The sequence below is a fragment of the Cynara cardunculus genome (assembly GCF_001531365.2).
Source record: "Cynara cardunculus var. scolymus isolate 2C chromosome LG 1, CcrdV1, whole genome shotgun sequence".
NCBI classification, from domain to species: Eukaryota; Viridiplantae; Streptophyta; class Magnoliopsida; order Asterales; family Asteraceae; genus Cynara; species Cynara cardunculus.
Window position 1 is genome coordinate 14578959 of NC_037528.1, and position 16634 is coordinate 14595592.

The following is a 16634-nucleotide window of genomic DNA, read 5'->3' on the forward strand; positions in this document are numbered from 1 at the left end:
ATTACTAATTTTCTAATGTTACCCTTAATTTAACTATATATCTTACATACATGACATATATTTATTATTTAACTATAATTATTTTGTATACTTTAATTAGCTTAAGTACAATAATTAAAATTATATTTTTATATTTTATTTAACTATAATATCTTTTTGTGTATATTAATTAGTTAAATTTGTGTTCTCATAATCTATTTAAATTTAATTATAATCATTTTTAGTATATTATTTAGTTTTAGTAACTTTCAAATATAATGTTAAACTTATATGATCCTACATTTAGTTTTTGTAAATTGATAAACATATGAATTTGTTTAAATTGTGTATTTTACTTACTAAAAATTATAGTGTTGAATTTATAGATAATTTTATACAATTTCACATATTTATTTATCATCATTATGAAACTTACATCTAAATTATATAGTTAACATTCATTTAAACGAAAATATGTCATTAACGGTGTTTAGCACATTTGCATCATGTTAAAATATATTAATTGAAAGAGGTGAGGATTGATTGAGAGAAATGATCGATCAAGGTTAATCGATTGAGAAACGCCGTTGTTGATGATTTGAAGAACAATAAGAGGCAAATAAGAAGTTGGTTTACCTCTTATCAAATAAGAGGAAAATAAGACATAAATGCCTCTGAAAAATTGAAAAAAAATAATAATTTGAATAACCCTGTCTCTTAACGAATCAGATATAAGAGGTTGATAAGAGCTTTTTTATGAAAAACAAACAAAGCTTATTGATCAATTTTTTCAAGTATTTGTTTTGTTTGTGTTAAAATGTGGTCCATCTTTCTCTATTGTGCATGTGCTATTTTTTCAATAAGCACTTTTACTAGCTTCTTTTTATATCTATTCAGCACTTTACAAGATGGCTCGTAACTATTTTACTAAATTTTAGCTTATTGATCAATTTTTTAGCTTATTGATCAATTTTTTAGCTTATTGATTGAAGATGGTTTTTTTGTAGATATTTTAATATATGGTAGCTCATTAATTGAGGATGGTTTGTAATTATGTGAATGCATTTTAGTTCATTGGTTGAAGATGGTTAGTAGCTATTTTTGCACTTTAACTCGTCCATTGAAGATGGCTTGTACTTTGTAGCTATATATGTGTGTGTATGTATATAAATTAAAATTAATATACATACACATATTGGGCCGGTAATCTCCGTCCTTGAACCCGAGCCAAAAGTTTCGGTTTTCACCATCGGTTTCAAATTTTGTTGGCATCTCTAGATTAGATGGTGTTTGTAAGATTTTGTGGATATGCACCTACACATTGAAATGTTCTTGTAATAAAACATTAAAATGAATGTTTGCTTTGGTTATTGGTCTCTTGCTCCAACGTAGTTATTATTTGTTGTTTGCTTCAGAAGCTCTTATGTTTTAAACAAAGTTGTTGGTTTTTTATTGGTTACGTGCTCGAAAAACACTGAAAATAAAACCATAATCTGACAAAATCAAGATTAGAAAGCAATAGATTTAGTAATGAATTAAAACGGTGCAGTGTAGTTAAGGGCACTTGTCTCTGCCCTTGGGGTTCTTGAGATCACGGTAGCTAGGACACTGAGCCTTATCGGCGTATGGACCAGAAGGCACGCAACCCTTGCATTTGCCGCAACAGATCCCGCAATACTTCAGGCACTGGTCTTTCCAACCAGATCTCGAACATCGATACGCGCATTTCGCATCGCATTCAAATCCAAATCCACCTGATCATCCATTTCAAATCAAATCAAATAACAAAACTTAGAAATTAATTAATTAATTAATTAAGAAGAAAATGGATGGAATTGATTACTTGGAGCTGGGGCTGGGGATAATACGGCGGTGGCGGAGAAGGAAGTGATGAAGAGCAAAGTGACAATCAGCAGAGCTGCTGCAAATGGAACAAGTTTCATCTTGTCGATGGTTGTTACGGCGATGGGAGATTGAGCAGGTATTTATAGCGGTAGTCGGTGACGGTGGGTGACGGTGATCCATGTGCGTTTCACAAGGATATATTAAATTGTAGAGATTATTTCATTTCTGAATTCAATCATTAATATAAATTATATAAATTAATTATTTGATATTTAAAAAAATGACATAATTAATTTATTATGGATTTAGATATTTGTGAAAGATTATCAGTATTAATTTACTGTGATCAACACTTTATATTATAAAACAATCGAGATATTTCATTAGACTAGATATATGGTTGAGATCGATTTGTACTAATTATTGGGTTTGTAAATGATCTGCATTCTAATATTATATTCCTTTTACATTCTTGATACATTGAGTTGATTCATCAGTTCAAATTACAACATTCTACACATATATTTTAGAGTAAATTACGTTTTTCAGTCTTTGTAGTTTGTTAAAAAATGCAATTTTTGTCTCTATAGTTTAAAAATTATGGTTCTCGTTTCTATGGTTTGCACTTAATTGCTATTTTGTCTCCCGGACAACTCGCCTATCCCCAAGACAATGGACAGAAAAAACAAAAAATTGTAAACCAGATAGACCAAATTAACAATAAATTGTAAATAATAAGAATGAAAATAGTAAGAAATGACAAATCATTTAATTTCTAAACCATAAGAACGAAAATCTTAATATTTAACAAGCCACAAGGACTAAAAACAAATTTTACTTTATATTGTTACTATACGAGTATTTTTAACATGAAATTTTCAAAAATATTTAATACACTTAATATGTAACAGATTCTAAAAAAGTTATACAAAATGATAAATTTTAAGCAAGTTTTTTAATAAAATGATAATTTTAAACATAATTTATATAAAATATTAAAATTTTAAATATATGTTGATGTCGAAAAATAGAAAATAGAAAGAGTGTTTTCAGGTTTGAAATTCTTTTGCAAAAATATTAAGAGATTTTTTTATATTCTCTTTCGTATTTTTTTCATGTACATTTTACAGAAAGTTTTTTGTTTAGGATAATCTTTGGATAGGGGCGTTTGCGGTTCGATTTGAACGGTTTAACCCTCTTAACCACAAGCTAAAACCATAATGATGATTTAGGGAATTTTTTTTAAAAGACGGTTTGGTCTGACCGGTTTAGACGTTTTTAGCCTCTTATGAGATTTAAACTCAAAGAACATAACATATATATTCAAAACGAAAATTTTGCCAATATACATTATTAAAAATAGAACATTGAATTATAAAAGATACATCTATCTAATTTATATCTAAAAAACATTGAGCTAAGTTTTAAAATGTTAAAAAAAATCCACTAACAATGTTGAAGTTTTGGACAAATATTGAGCAAGTTTAATGACGATTTGAAATTTTGGATTTGATTTTTGACAGAATTTTGATTTTGCCAATTTAGATGATGTGGTAAATTAAGAAATGAAAACTAAAAACATAATGTTTTGGACGAATTTTTTTTATTGTGTCATTAATACGAGCCTATAACATGAAAACTAAATATAATTAATATATATGTAATTTTTTGGTGGTCGGTTCGGTCTAGACCCTCTTAAAAAAACGTTCAAACCATAGAACGGACCGGACTGAATGGTTTGACTACCTTTCAGATCAGACCGAACTGTCAGACTGTTTAAACCATCAAAAACAATCTTGTTTGACTTGGTTTGACCTGTTTGAACGGTACAATGATTTTTCGGGACACCCCTATTTTTTCTTCTTCAAAATTCATCTTTCATCCTCTTTTCTTGACCTGAGAAAATGTTTTAGGATCCTGTTTAAACAAAAAAGAAATTAAAAGAAAATTTCAAAAATCTTTATTTGAGAGATTCTACTAGAAAAAAGCTCCAAACACCTATGTTTTATATTAAATATAAGGATTGTTTAAATGCACATCTATATATTATTAAATGTATATTTATCTGTTAATTTTCTTCTTACACACATCAGTATCTAGACTTGTTTTTACATTTTTAATGCATGATTTAATCTGATTCTTACTTAAATAGCTGCATATAACATGGCCCTAAAATTTTAAATTAGAGTAAATTACATGTTTTGTCCTTGCAGTTATATGTTTTTCACGGTCCTTGTCGCTTTTTTTTAAAAAATTCAATCCTTGTGATTGTATTTTTACAACAAGTTAGGTCCGAACCCAATTCATTGGTTTATTTAGGACTGGACCTATTAAAAAACTATAACCACAACGACTAAACTCATTAAAAAATAACGATACGACTCGTTAAAAAATGCAACTATAAGTACATTGATTTTTTTTTTTTAAAAAAGGGACAAATACCCGTTAAAACACTTGATTCCATTAGCAACGAGGATTCGGAATATCACACATTGATCAATTAGAGAGAGATTCAACAACTAAAAGAAAGACCGATGTTTTGCGATCCTTCCTTTCTTCAAACGGAAGGAACAGAGATAGAATCAACCCGATTCCCGAAATGCCTTTCTGGATATTCCTCAATGTCCCGGCTATTCACGGAACGTGAGAAACAGAGGACTAGTCATCCGCTTCCGAAGAAATCGAAGAATTTCTTGGAAATCCTACCAGATCCGTTCGTTTTTTTTAAATAAAGACGTAAATTATTTGATAGAAATAAATTAGAAGTAAAAAGAGTTGGAATGCAGCGTTCATTAATGATTTACTACTAATTATGAGCAACAATTATTTGCAAACAATACAGCCTGTCACTCTGTCTCTATCTTCTAGTTTGGTTCATTTCCTCCATCACTGCTCTTGAAACTTGCATTCCATACAACCTGTAATGCATATAATACAACCTGTCTCGTACCTTTTCCCCAACATTTTGATAATAAAAACAACCATAACATTTACTCCAAAAATACAATGCACTGCTTTATTTTAAATTTATCTGTAGAAATATGACGTTTTTTTTACTATTTTTCTTTTTTAAATTTAGTTATCAGCAATTTTTATAAGATATTCCGGTAAACCATAGATGTATGGACGACTGGACCAGCTTATACGCACCTCAACTAATCCTATGGCAACCTGAGTCACACATTGTTAACGGTTTTGAGACGGCTTGAACTTATGAACCAATGATAAGCTAACCCGAAACCTCAACAGCTAAACTACCGCAAATGGTTAATGATTACAAGATAACAATGGAGGGTTTACTAAATTACACAAGTCGGGACCAAACAAAACAATATCAGTTGTTTTGAATGCTTCACAGGTTGTAATCTCGCCAACAAATATTATGACTTAGGGGTTGTTTGATATATGTTAAATGATTTGGTGAAGAATGATTAAATAATTAATGGTCTAAATGATAGACTCGATATGATTAGTGTACAATGAAAAACAGTTGTTTGGTAAATGTTCTGAATGGAAAAAAAATTTAGATTACCGGTTTAACCTTCTATATGAAATTTACTTGTGTTTTTTAATAAAGAAGAAACTTAGCGCCCGTGTGATATTCAAAAGAAAGATCTAAAATGGAATGCTGAAGATTCTGTGCCAACATAGGGCTGTATTTGCATTAATAATCATTACAATACAAATAAATGCAATTTTATAGAAGACCAGGGACTTGAATGTAACTTTCTTACCCGAGGCAGAGGCACACACTCTATTAGTACATCTCCAACATATATGTTATATTTTCAGAAACTCTTTCCGAATTGGGAGATTTCCCCGTTCTCTCTCCTTTTCCTTTCTCTATTTTAAAAAAGAGCTTGACATAATTGTTGAAGCAAACTTTTTCTAAATCTCCAAAATTACTAAAAATTACTAAAATACCATAGCTGTTGAAAGTAGTCTTGTTTAATCACTTTTGGCTTCAAACACTTGTTTCTAATCTGCTGATTCAAGCTGGTTCTTAAGATTGTCCAACATTCAACAAATGATGAAGTAATAAACGAAACAAACCAGTAAATCATACACATGTACCATAGAAAACTGGAATTCCTCATACATATATACAGAGAGATTACCTGGAGTTCGTATTATATATATATATACACACACACACACACCGATTAACACCATCGGATTTGGTTAAGGGGAAAGGATTTACATCTGAGTGCCAAGTCTATAGGAAGGGCAGAGATGTTGACCTTTATGATATTTAGAGGAGTAGGGTCCTGAGGATAGCAAATTGACCTGCATTTATTCATATCATCATGGAGTTTAGGTTTTCAGCAACATATTATTCAATGAGTACGAAAGAAAAGAAACGATGATGGATCAAATCAATCACCTTGATGATCTCCCATTTAGAGCTAGGACGCACATATGCTGCTAGGATGGCCATGTGAAAATGCTGAACACAACAAAGATACATACATTCATTCTCATACCCATGCTAAGCATTATCTAGATACATAGAAATAATACTTCAATTCATGTCTTTTCATGTTCAGCTAAGTTATTGTATTCTGTGAATTTAAAGGTGTTTTCATCACTCCTAAGCTGTTAAAACCAGACATGTTTCTATTAGAACATGCTGACCACGACCACCTCTTACACCGGTAAGAAGGGATGATGTTTACCAACACACACTGACCCTCAAATATGCTGACCAAGTAATTACATAAGGGGTTGTTTTCTGACCGGTCCGTGCTTACCAAGACACTTGGTAAACAACCATTTTCAGTCCATGCTTATCCAGACCACACCCTTACTCGGTTAGGGTTTACCCAATTTGTGTTGGTAAACGGAGAGCCAACACAATGATGCTCATAGTTGTGCTCATGTGCTTGTGTTCATGCCTAGGTACTTGGTAGGCCACCTTTCATTTCAGATTAAAATAAATAAAAGCTTACTCTAAAAGGATCTCCTCTTAGAGACTGCACAAACATCAGGCTTCTTGCGTTCTGACCCTGAAATAACAGGGACCAAATTCAAACGAGCGAACGTAATCTCGACTACCATGGTGTTCAAGAGAATAACAAAGTATCAGTAAAGCTGAAGCATCTGAAAAGATACATACCTCCAAGTATATATCCCTCAGTCGCCTTCCAGATTGAGCACAACAAACACGAACAACAGGTTCATCACAACTCCCACTAATTATATAGTCTCTTCCGTTCATATAATATGAGCGAGTGTAATTTTGAGCATTTCCTGTAGGAGCTATATCGAAATTTGTATGAAGCCTCCCATCTACAGCCAGAAGTTGTTTAACCTGCCACCAACAGCCATTAGGCTTGGACCAAAGACATCTAATAAATATTATAGATATATCTAAGCATTTGGCTTTCTGAAAAGATCCCAAATGTTGTTAAAATTACAAGGTATCAGGACCATCCTAGATTTAGTCATTATACAGACCAAATCGAAATACCTCATTGTCCACAGCTGATGCAAGCAAATAAAGGTCATCAGGAGAGAAGCAAACCATCACGTTTCCACTTGAACTTGAAGCCGTGTAGCATGGGTTTACAGGTTTTCTTCTCAAGTCCCACATCTTGACATCATGATCAAATGATGAAGTAACAAAGAGGGAGGGAGAATGATGTGCAAACTTGGCCACGTTGATGGGTTCTCGATGCATATCGCTGAACAAATATAAGCGCTTGCCAGTGGAGATATCATAAACAGCAACTTTCTTCGAGTAACCACTTGTAAGAATCTGATCGTCTGTTGCATTGACATGAACTGAAGTCAAGTGCTGAAAGTCATCAAAACCCACACTAGTAGAACTGCAATAGCTATCTGCAACTCCTGGAAGTGTGTCGTTTATGTCGTACAATCTCAAGGATCCGTTGTCATAACCAACAACAAGCTGTTTGTCGCAGCAGAAAGTTTGTATAATTAATGCTAGATAGATAGAAGCCCCGAGTGAAATAATCAAGTGGAATTTTTGACTAATGATAAAAGAACAAGAAGAGAAACATACAAACTTCGAGCAAAATATGCTGACCACAGTTTTGGTATGTAGTAGAACATATACAAGCATAGATGCTTGTAACAATCAGATCAAGGAAACTAGGCACGTGCCAAATACCATCAAGTAGTTCCAATCATTGTTTAGGAATCACAAGATATGCATGCATAAATGCTTATAAATTTTAGCGATCAAGTGTATTCAGCATGTTGGCCAATATGGACCAAAGGGTCATTGGACCAGCGGCAGAACCCAACCTTCCTGGAGGTCAAGAGTGCAAACCTCACCAAATGTGAGGAGTGTGTGTGAGTTTTATTTGCCATATATAAAATATTATATACTTCAAAAAAAATGTTGGCCAATATGGGGACTCGGTATAGTTTTTTGCATGTCAAGGAAAACTACAGCTAACCTAGATCCCTTCTCAATAATTTAGAATAAAACCAAAATAAGTATGCAAAGGAACAAAACAGAGCTGCTCTAAGAAATATGCTTATTGTTCGAGTATAAAAAGTACCTTGGATGGGTATCTCTTAAGCCAACAGAGCCCCAGAACGCTCTTATGTGTATCAAAGGATGGCACATAACTAACCAAATTCCCTGTCTCATGGTTGATGACAACTACTTCCCCTTCTAGAGTCCCAAAAGCCATTAGGCTGGGATCAGTTTGGTGATACTCGAACTGCCTTGGTCGAAGGATCTTGCCCTCTTCTTTTGGTAATTGGCTAATATTAGATATTGGATGTAAAACAGGCCATGCAGATGAACCAAGTTTAGCAGCACAGAGAGACCTCGAGTAGAAACTTTGACTCTTTTTATGTAGTGATGGACCCTTGGACCTCAAGGATTTTTGGCTGCGCACACTACTTGTTCCTGTTTCGCGCATATGCAATACACTAAGGATGCTCTCTTTGTGCTGTCGTTTATTTGGTAATAACTCATAGTATCTTGAGAAGACAGTTTTAGCTCTTCCTCTATCAAATTTTCCAATGCGGCAATTGTCCAAGACTCCTAATCGTGGCAATGAAGCAATCATATATTCTCGATAATGTTTCTGAAAGCAGATGGGTGAAGGATGATGTGAGTTGTACTTTTTTGAAACAGTAGAAGCATGTGCCAAGCCAATATTAACCACGCCCTCTGGAGAAGTGTCCTGTTCATGAACATGCAATTTACCAAAAGAAACCTGGAACAGATCATGAACTCGTTAACAAGATGGAGTGGAATATATCCCTCATTTGACTTAAATCTCAAGATATGATGCTAATGTTCCAAATGAATATATCAACAAATTCTAGATAATAAAATTTTAACAGTTAGATGTGGAAGTTCTGACCTCATTTAGCATATTACTTGAAGCTTTGGTGGTGTTATTATCATAGAAATCTTTCAAATGGCATGGGGCAGTGTCCTTGCAACACAAACAGTTTTGAAATCGTAGTTCCAGCAATGAAGGAAGTTTCGACAAGGCAGCAGCGGTAGTCCACAGATTAGCCACTCTTGTCGCGCACATCGAAAGTCGCACCAGATTAGGCATGTAAGTGAAGCAGTCCTTCTCCATGCTACTAAGTGAGGTGCAAAAATCAAGATTAAGGGTGTGCATATGCATAAATCTCCCGGCCATGTTGAGCTTTTGAATATCGGTGGACCTTATGTTCAAAATTCGGCAGTCCAGACCAGTCTCAAAAAGATCCCTGAAAACATTAGCCATACATGGCATAAAAAACCACTTAACTTCTAGGAATAAAAATGACACAGTAACCATTTCTTAATCATGGTACACATCTAAGCTTTTAATAATGCTCCTTTTGATGGTAATTAATAGTATTATGCATATTGTGTCCCTCTCCCATTTTTCTTTGGTATTAAGGGGATGGAGAGTGACATTGTGATTGCAAATGACACCTGTGACGAATATGAGTATGAAGTTTATGATCAATCTGATGGAAGCCACGAAATAGACCTCAAGACATCCTCCTTTAATGGCATATCCCGGATATCAACTACATGAAGCCTTGTGCTGATTGCATGCATCAATGACAACACAGGATATTCGTTCAAGCCACCGCTGGATTCATGAAGCAAGTCAACAGTGTCAAGTGCGTCCGACTCATTTGAACGGAAAAGATCGATGAGGGGAAACAAATCAGCAGTTTTAAGTTGGTCCAGTACAATCACTATTGTACATTTTTGGCACGTGACCTTCTGAACCATGGCCTGGCATTGTACAATATGAAGGAAAGAAAAATGTTAGGAATCAGAAACTATGTCACCAGCCTAAAAACTATCTCAAGGTACATTCTCAGTAAGTAACAAAGTATAGCATCTACAAGCATACGAGAAAGATGATTTTATTCTTACAGATATATTAAACTGCTAAGATTACTCCTTGTGATTGGAAGATCACAAGTTTGAGTTGGAAACAACTTCTATGCAAAAATGCAACAGAAAGGCTGTATGGGAAGACTTCCCTAGCGAACTTCACAAAGCCAAGGATTGCAAGGTTGCCCTTACCAGTGACGGACCCATATATTTTTTCAAACGGTGGCACCATTTCAAAAATCATCTTTGATGTGTTGGTTAGTTCATTGCTTTTCATATGTGAGGTCCCGTGTTCAAAAGTCTTTTACTGCATAACGTTTTTCAGAAACATAATAGATCTGAAATTAAAAGTTAAAAACTAAGAAAATGACACTAACAGGATTCGAACTCAGGTCTAGGTAAACCAACTCTACCAAGAAAAGCTTGTGTTCTCATTGTAGTTCCAAAATATATACGGTGGAACGCAACAAATTAATACGTTGGCACTTTTCACGATCCTAGAATCTTTACGCTACGACCAATGAATAATACGGTGGCACGGGCCACCGTCTGCTCTACATTGGGTCCGTTCATGGCCCTTACATAGATTAGGCTTCATAAATAATTAAATTGGAAAGAACGGTTTGGACCTGACCTTTAAACATGTAAGCCTTAATCATAAACGATATCTCTTCAAATGTGGCAAATAAATAAAGTAATTCAAGTAACTCATATCTATAATACTTTTGCATGCCATTATTAGAAGGAAAAAAGAACAAAATATAGGGACAGTGAAGATAAAAAGAGTCTTGCACGAAATATGACCTTCTTCAACCATGATAGAACAGCCGAGCTAGGTTGCACCTCATGCACCTGGCAGATTTCCAAGTACCTATAGCACCCATAAAAGATAAGTTGCAAGGTAAAGGAAGAAGCAGCACTTTTCAAAATCATTGTGTTAATCTTTCCATACGGCACATTAAATCGAATCCAACAACAACAACAAAGGTCTTCCCTGTTAGATTTTGGAAACAAAATATCAAAAATACTTGGATAATTCAAGGATCGTGTATAAAACACTTTCCAAATCTGTGATTTCGACCCTATAGCATGGGGTACCACAAAATCAGATTTGGGATAATCCAAAAACAACGATATGGATTTTAGGCAAAATCCAAGATCAAAAACACAGAATTCCTTGCTTGTTTATGTACCTTAAACAAGATTCTCAACCCTGCAATTATCAAATCGAAATCTTATTTATATAGCCACCGGCGGTTAAGTCGGTTATTTTGGCGGGAGTCGTGTCTGTTCTTAACAGACGCGACTGTTCAGGAGTTTGGATCCATTTCTTGCATACGGATGAATTTTCGGACCGCCGCCAGGGGAGATGCCCCTTGTAACCCCACTAGATGCGCTGCCCCCGGACCCCTGCGTGCCCGAGATCAACTTAACTTATCCAAGCATGCACTTCGCACCCCCCGGGCTCGAATTATAGCTAAGTCTGATTTCAGCTTGTCTCACATTAATCCCGATCATACTAAATGGCTTGATGACACTAAAATCACCAACATTCGTTACATGCCCCTCCAAATCGGTTGCTAACGAGGAAATTCATTGGATAAAATGATGGGTTGTGGTTTCCTTACAAGGACCTGGGAAGAGATGGCACTCCCTGCGTTCCCCAATACCAGATAAAATTTTGAGTTTTGAGGCCCAGAAAGACCAAAGGAAGGTTGTTTATTAATCATTAATTCTCTGCTTCGATTATTCTAAAGAGCAAATCATTCACCTACTTAACACAACAACTATCAAAAGGAAAGCAAAAACTAAATTGAAGTTCACCAAAATGATGGCTCGAAATTTGTGCAGTATCTTCAAAATTTAATGCGTTCAATCTCCTAAAGCTAAATCGTATATCTTCCCATGGAAGTACAGTTTATCCTCTGTAAACAGCAATTTTGGTGAAAAGGAAACTCATTATTTTCCATTTGACGTTATAATCTAAGATATGATAGTTTACAAACTCTGCACTTTCAGTTAGAAGCTTTCAGGTAAACCTTTTATGCAGAAAAACTGGTCAGCTCAGATAATATACATCATTCATCTACTAAACGTAAGAAATTAAAACTTAATCAATAAAAGGTAAATCAGAGGATATTTTCATCAGAGAAATTTGGATATGTATATAAAATCCAAAGTCAACTTCTTCTTATCATCAATTTGTTCTGATATTAGAGCCCTAGAGATTTTTCACAAAGAGTTCGCCAGTAACAGTAAACAAACTCGGGAGCAGAAATTGCACAATCAATAAACTCGTATACTTGGACGAACAGAAGCATCACAATGCACAAAATTTTACCCTCGCTATCAGAAATCAAACGAAATCCGAATAAAAAATTACAGAACAAGAAGAACGTCAACATTACACACATGCATACAAACCTGGTGTGTAAAACGGAGATATGTGGAGTTGAAGACATCGCTAGCTGTGATTATGCTGTTGCTACTTCTTCTTCTTCTTCTTCTTCTTCACATGAAATTTGTTACTGAAGCGAGTTGAGGTCGTCCTACCTGCCTGAATCTCCGAGAAGGAAACACAACCCTTCTTCTCTACGTGGTCTGTTGCGGAATACACGTGGGAAGATCAACTCTGATGCATCGTTTATTCATTCATCAGTTTTGATAAGTGGTTTAAAAGATTAAATAAATCCATAAAAACAAATATTAGAATCAAATCTACATTTAAAAAAAAAGTCATGTATATATTTATACGCATATTATTAGATTTATTAATTATTAATTATTAATTATTAATTATTAATTTATAAGATATATGGATTTGGTCCAACAAGAGTAGATAGCACGTGGATGTGGGTCCAAATAGGGGTTGGCATTATTTGCTGGTCCACTTGTAGTTGTCACGCTTTATTGCCTCCTTCAATACGCTTGGTTTTTATGATAAGTTCTCTTTTTAATAATAAGCAAGAGGTTGTTTGGTTTACCTATTCATATTGCTTATCCATTCATAGTTTTATTAAGAGATAATCTTTTAAATTGTTAGAGGTGAATTTTATTTAGTAAATAAAAAGTTTATTTTTTAATGGTTTTAAAATATTCTGAAGGATTTTGTATCTTGTGTTTCCCTTAACCATTTACTCTTAACAATTATATTTCCTCTTGCATTGTATCATAAGAGTCTCTTAATCATTCTGACTATTTTTTTATTTTATACCAAACTATTCAGCAACTGCTAAACAGATCCTAAAACTACAAAGAATAAGACAATCTAAATGTACAACCGAGAGGTGCAGTAAAAAAGAAAGGACAAAGACGAAAAAAACCGTGGCTAAAAAGACAACGGAGACGTAAAAAGAAGACAACAAAAGCATAGCTAATAGCGTGACAAATGCACAAACGCGATCGATAGGCTAAATGATAAAAGATGTGACTTGTCGATCTATGGTCCCTACTCTATGGATCTCTTCTTTAATCTTATCGATATCCATTCAAAAGTTCTAACTTGCATCTCGGTGAACAAGAACTCAACGACGGGTGAATTTTTTTGGAATAGGATGTTGTTTTGATATTCCCACATAAGATAATGAATCGTTCAAATAGATGCTTGCCAGGTATTTTAGCCAAGGCAAGAAAAAAAACATCCCTTGATAATTTAGTATCTCCTCCACCCTCTATCCATAATAACTATCGAGATCCCACTGTTTAAATGTAATCATTTCTGCTTTTTATCGTTCACCTTCCATTTTATCATTTAAAACATGTGTGAATATCGTATCTTTTTATTTAAAACAAAAAAAAAATTATATTGAATTAATGAAATGATCCCACACCATTAATTACTACTATTAAAGAACCATGTTATGCCTTCATATTTATTTAATACACACAATTTATTAATTGATGTTAATAATCATCCAATTTAATATTTTTAACCAAAATTTCAAAGTAAAAGTAAGTTTTCATATAAAATAAGTTGAAAGAATCATAAGAAGTTGGTGGGTGTGGTCCATGACAAATACTAGTAACATTTAATTAAACATTTCATATAATTATTTGTAAATAAAAATTATATTAATTAGGATCAACAACATTTCTTCGTTTAGAAATTTTTCTCGTTGTTTTGCCAAAAAGTCAAATAGTCTTAGGATCGTTTACCAACTCGGTAAAATACCTTTTAGTTAAACAATGGAATTTTGTAAAAATAACATAGTATTTGAATAAAAAGTTGATTACCAATAATCTTAATTGCTCTCATACAAAACCCACCTTCAAGGACACCAAAATAAATGGACATTTATTTTCTCATTTAACGGTTGAGGCTAGGGAGGGGTGGGGAGGGGTTGAATTTGAGACCTATCTTGTATTTGAGAAAAGTCACCACATCTTTTTACCAAATAAGGGGCAGTTTACCAAACGCTTACTCTGGTAAGAGTTTATCGGCAAAATTCAATACTTATCACTTACTTACCGGGTAAGATTTTAGTCCAAGAAACGATATCATATACAACAATTTACCCGGTAAGCGTTTACCGTGGTAAAAAATCATCGTCCTCACTTACCAGATAAGACTATAGGTCCTTATCTTCGCTCTTACCGGGTAAGATTATTGGTTCTTTCCATATTCATCAGTAAGGTAATATAACTTGATAAACACTTACCGGGTAAGTGTTTGGTAAACAGCCCCTACACGTTCAGAGACATAGTATTATTAGTTTATCCGCATTAATTTTTTGTCATCAAGAAATTATTATTAGCTACAACATATTTTAAAAAAATAATGTTATTTAAGTTATGATTTAAGATATAACTTTAAATTTACTACATAATTGTACATAAAAAAATTTAACGTGTACGTCTCTATTCTTATAAGTAAGTTTGAGTTCGACGTTATGTCCATTAGTTGTTGAGATGCGACAGATGTATTTTCACAAGAAAACGACGATAATTTATTCTAACTTAGTAAAAATATTTAATGATTTCGGACATTCTTATAATCTTACGGTCAATCATCTAGAAAAGCATAAAAACGTATCATAAATTATTTAATGATTTAATAATGCGTTATAAGTTTAAGTATATTAAAAAACACGATGATAAAACTTTTGACCAAAAGTGGGATCAATTATCCGTATAAGATTTTGAGATCACACATTTAACATAAAGAAAACATATTTTCAAGTGGGGTCACTTCTCCTTTAATCATATGGTCATATTTATGGCAATTAACACACAAAAGTTGGATTAATCGTTTTGTATTGATAGGTCGAATGGTCTATCTGTTTTATTCATTTTTTAAACGATTTTAGTAATGGTTATGATTGGCTTTTACTGCACTTCAAACCCTTGCCGTTATGTGCATGTGTAATTCCTCAAATCCGGCCATGGTTTCTACAAAAGCAACTCGTGATCAATTAGGAAGCGGCTTAAATATGTCATATTAACTGAACTTACAAATAAAAGTATGATTGGTTTATAATTGTAAATATTAATCTGATAGTGTCTGTTTTATTTTAATATTTAAAACTTATGTTTAACAGTTTGGTGGCTACGTAGCGTTGTTTAGCCTTTTGTTTGTTTCAAATAATTTTAAGTTGACGTACTAGATGCTTTATCAAGCTTATATTGATATTCCTTCTGTCTCAAATAAATGCCCATAATAAAAATAGACGAGTTGTTTTAGACATGTGTAATTATTAGACTTTTAGTTAACCAAACGATATTTTTGTCCTTACTCTTATATGGAACAATTAGTTTATTCGTCTTATAATTAAGGGTAAAATTGGAAAGCATGTATTTACTTTTGAAAGTGGAACATTTATCTTGAGACAAGCTAAAATAAAAACCTGGACACTTAGGGGTTGTTTGGTTGGTTTTCCATTAAGCTCTATATTGATAAAACATTTGTGTATATTAATCTGTCTATATGAATTGTGAAAGTTTTTGTTTGAGAAGGGTTTTCCATAGACGAAGGGAGTGTATTTTTTTTAATTGAGAAGGACAAGTTATGGAAAAAACTTGACATTTTGCATCAAGCCTCTCTTAGAAGCTTACTGAATAAGCCATTTTCTAATCATTAAGTCACTACCAAACACCATGTATAATTGACCGTATAACCTGCAAATCTCATTAAATATATTAAACTGCTAACAAACAAACAAACTACGTATTAGTAATTATGGTTTCATGGTTGTTAAAAACAGATGATGTAATTGATTCAGAAGATACATGGGTTTTTTCTGGGTAATTTTGGTTTTAAGTTATAAGCCCAAGAGGAGTCCAATAAGCCCAATCTAGGAGTCCAAACAAATACAATGAATGACTCAATTGATAATAAGGTTTAGGTTTTTGAGAATTTTCGTTAGAGGTCATCAAGTCCTATGAGGTTATTGGAGATTTTTCTTGCCTGTTTTTAAGGCCTCTGAGATTAATCGAGGTACATACAAGTTGGCTTAAATACCCACAGTTAACAAAAGAG

General features: G+C 33.5%; 2 protein-coding genes across 4 annotated transcripts; both read right to left on the reverse strand.

The window, feature by feature from the left end:
• Positions 1–1482: 1482 nt before the first annotated feature.
• Positions 1483–1928, reverse strand: LOC112500908 (peamaclein-like). Its single transcript, XM_025104526.1, has 2 exons — positions 1823–1928; positions 1483–1733 (listed from the first exon to the last, which is right to left on the reverse strand). The coding sequence occupies exons 1-2, from the start codon at positions 1920–1922 to the stop codon at positions 1534–1536; spliced, it is 300 nt and encodes a 99-aa protein (XP_024960294.1). The 5' UTR covers positions 1923–1928; the 3' UTR covers positions 1483–1533.
• Positions 1929–5874: 3946 nt separating this feature from the next.
• Positions 5875–12824, reverse strand: LOC112518830. 3 transcript variants are annotated; one of them, XM_025126592.1, is made up of 10 exons: positions 12584–12824; positions 10964–11030; positions 9801–10054; positions 9174–9531; positions 8355–9023; positions 7295–7735; positions 6941–7135; positions 6774–6830; positions 6209–6271; positions 5875–6111 (listed from the first exon to the last, which is right to left on the reverse strand). In XM_025126592.1, the coding sequence occupies exons 1-10, from the start codon at positions 12619–12621 to the stop codon at positions 6022–6024; spliced, it is 2232 nt and encodes a 743-aa protein (XP_024982360.1). In that variant the 5' UTR covers positions 12622–12824; the 3' UTR covers positions 5875–6021. The 3 variants fall into 3 exon arrangements, with proteins under 3 accessions (XP_024982360.1, XP_024982369.1, XP_024982351.1); XM_025126601.1 differs by lacking the exon at positions 12584–12824 and adding an exon at positions 11353–11408; XM_025126583.1 differs by lacking the exon at positions 12584–12824 and having other exon boundaries at positions 10964–11190.
• Between the last annotated feature and the right edge of the window lie 3810 nt (positions 12825–16634).

What these genes read in the sequence shown, in the direction of transcription:
- LOC112518830 (XM_025126583.1), bottom strand. Translation starts at nt 11,092, where the DNA reads ATGATTTTGAAAAGTGCTGCTTCTTCCTTTACCTTGCAACTTATCTTT. An exon ending in TTCTATCATGGTTGAAGAAG is followed by an intron (nt 10,055 to 10,963) that starts GTCATATTTCGT and finishes GTACAATGCCAG; the next exon opens with GCCATGGTTCAGAAGGTCAC. An exon ending in CTAAATGGGAGATCATCAAG is followed by an intron (nt 6,112 to 6,208) that starts GTGATTGATTTG and finishes GAATAAATGCAG; the next exon opens with GTCAATTTGCTATCCTCAGG.
- LOC112500908 (XM_025104526.1), bottom strand. Translation starts at nt 1,922, where the DNA reads ATGAAACTTGTTCCATTTGCAGCAGCTCTGCTGATTGTCACTTTGCTC. An exon ending in ATCCCCAGCCCCAGCTCCAA is followed by an intron (nt 1,734 to 1,822) that starts GTAATCAATTCC and finishes ATGGATGATCAG; the next exon opens with GTGGATTTGGATTTGAATGC.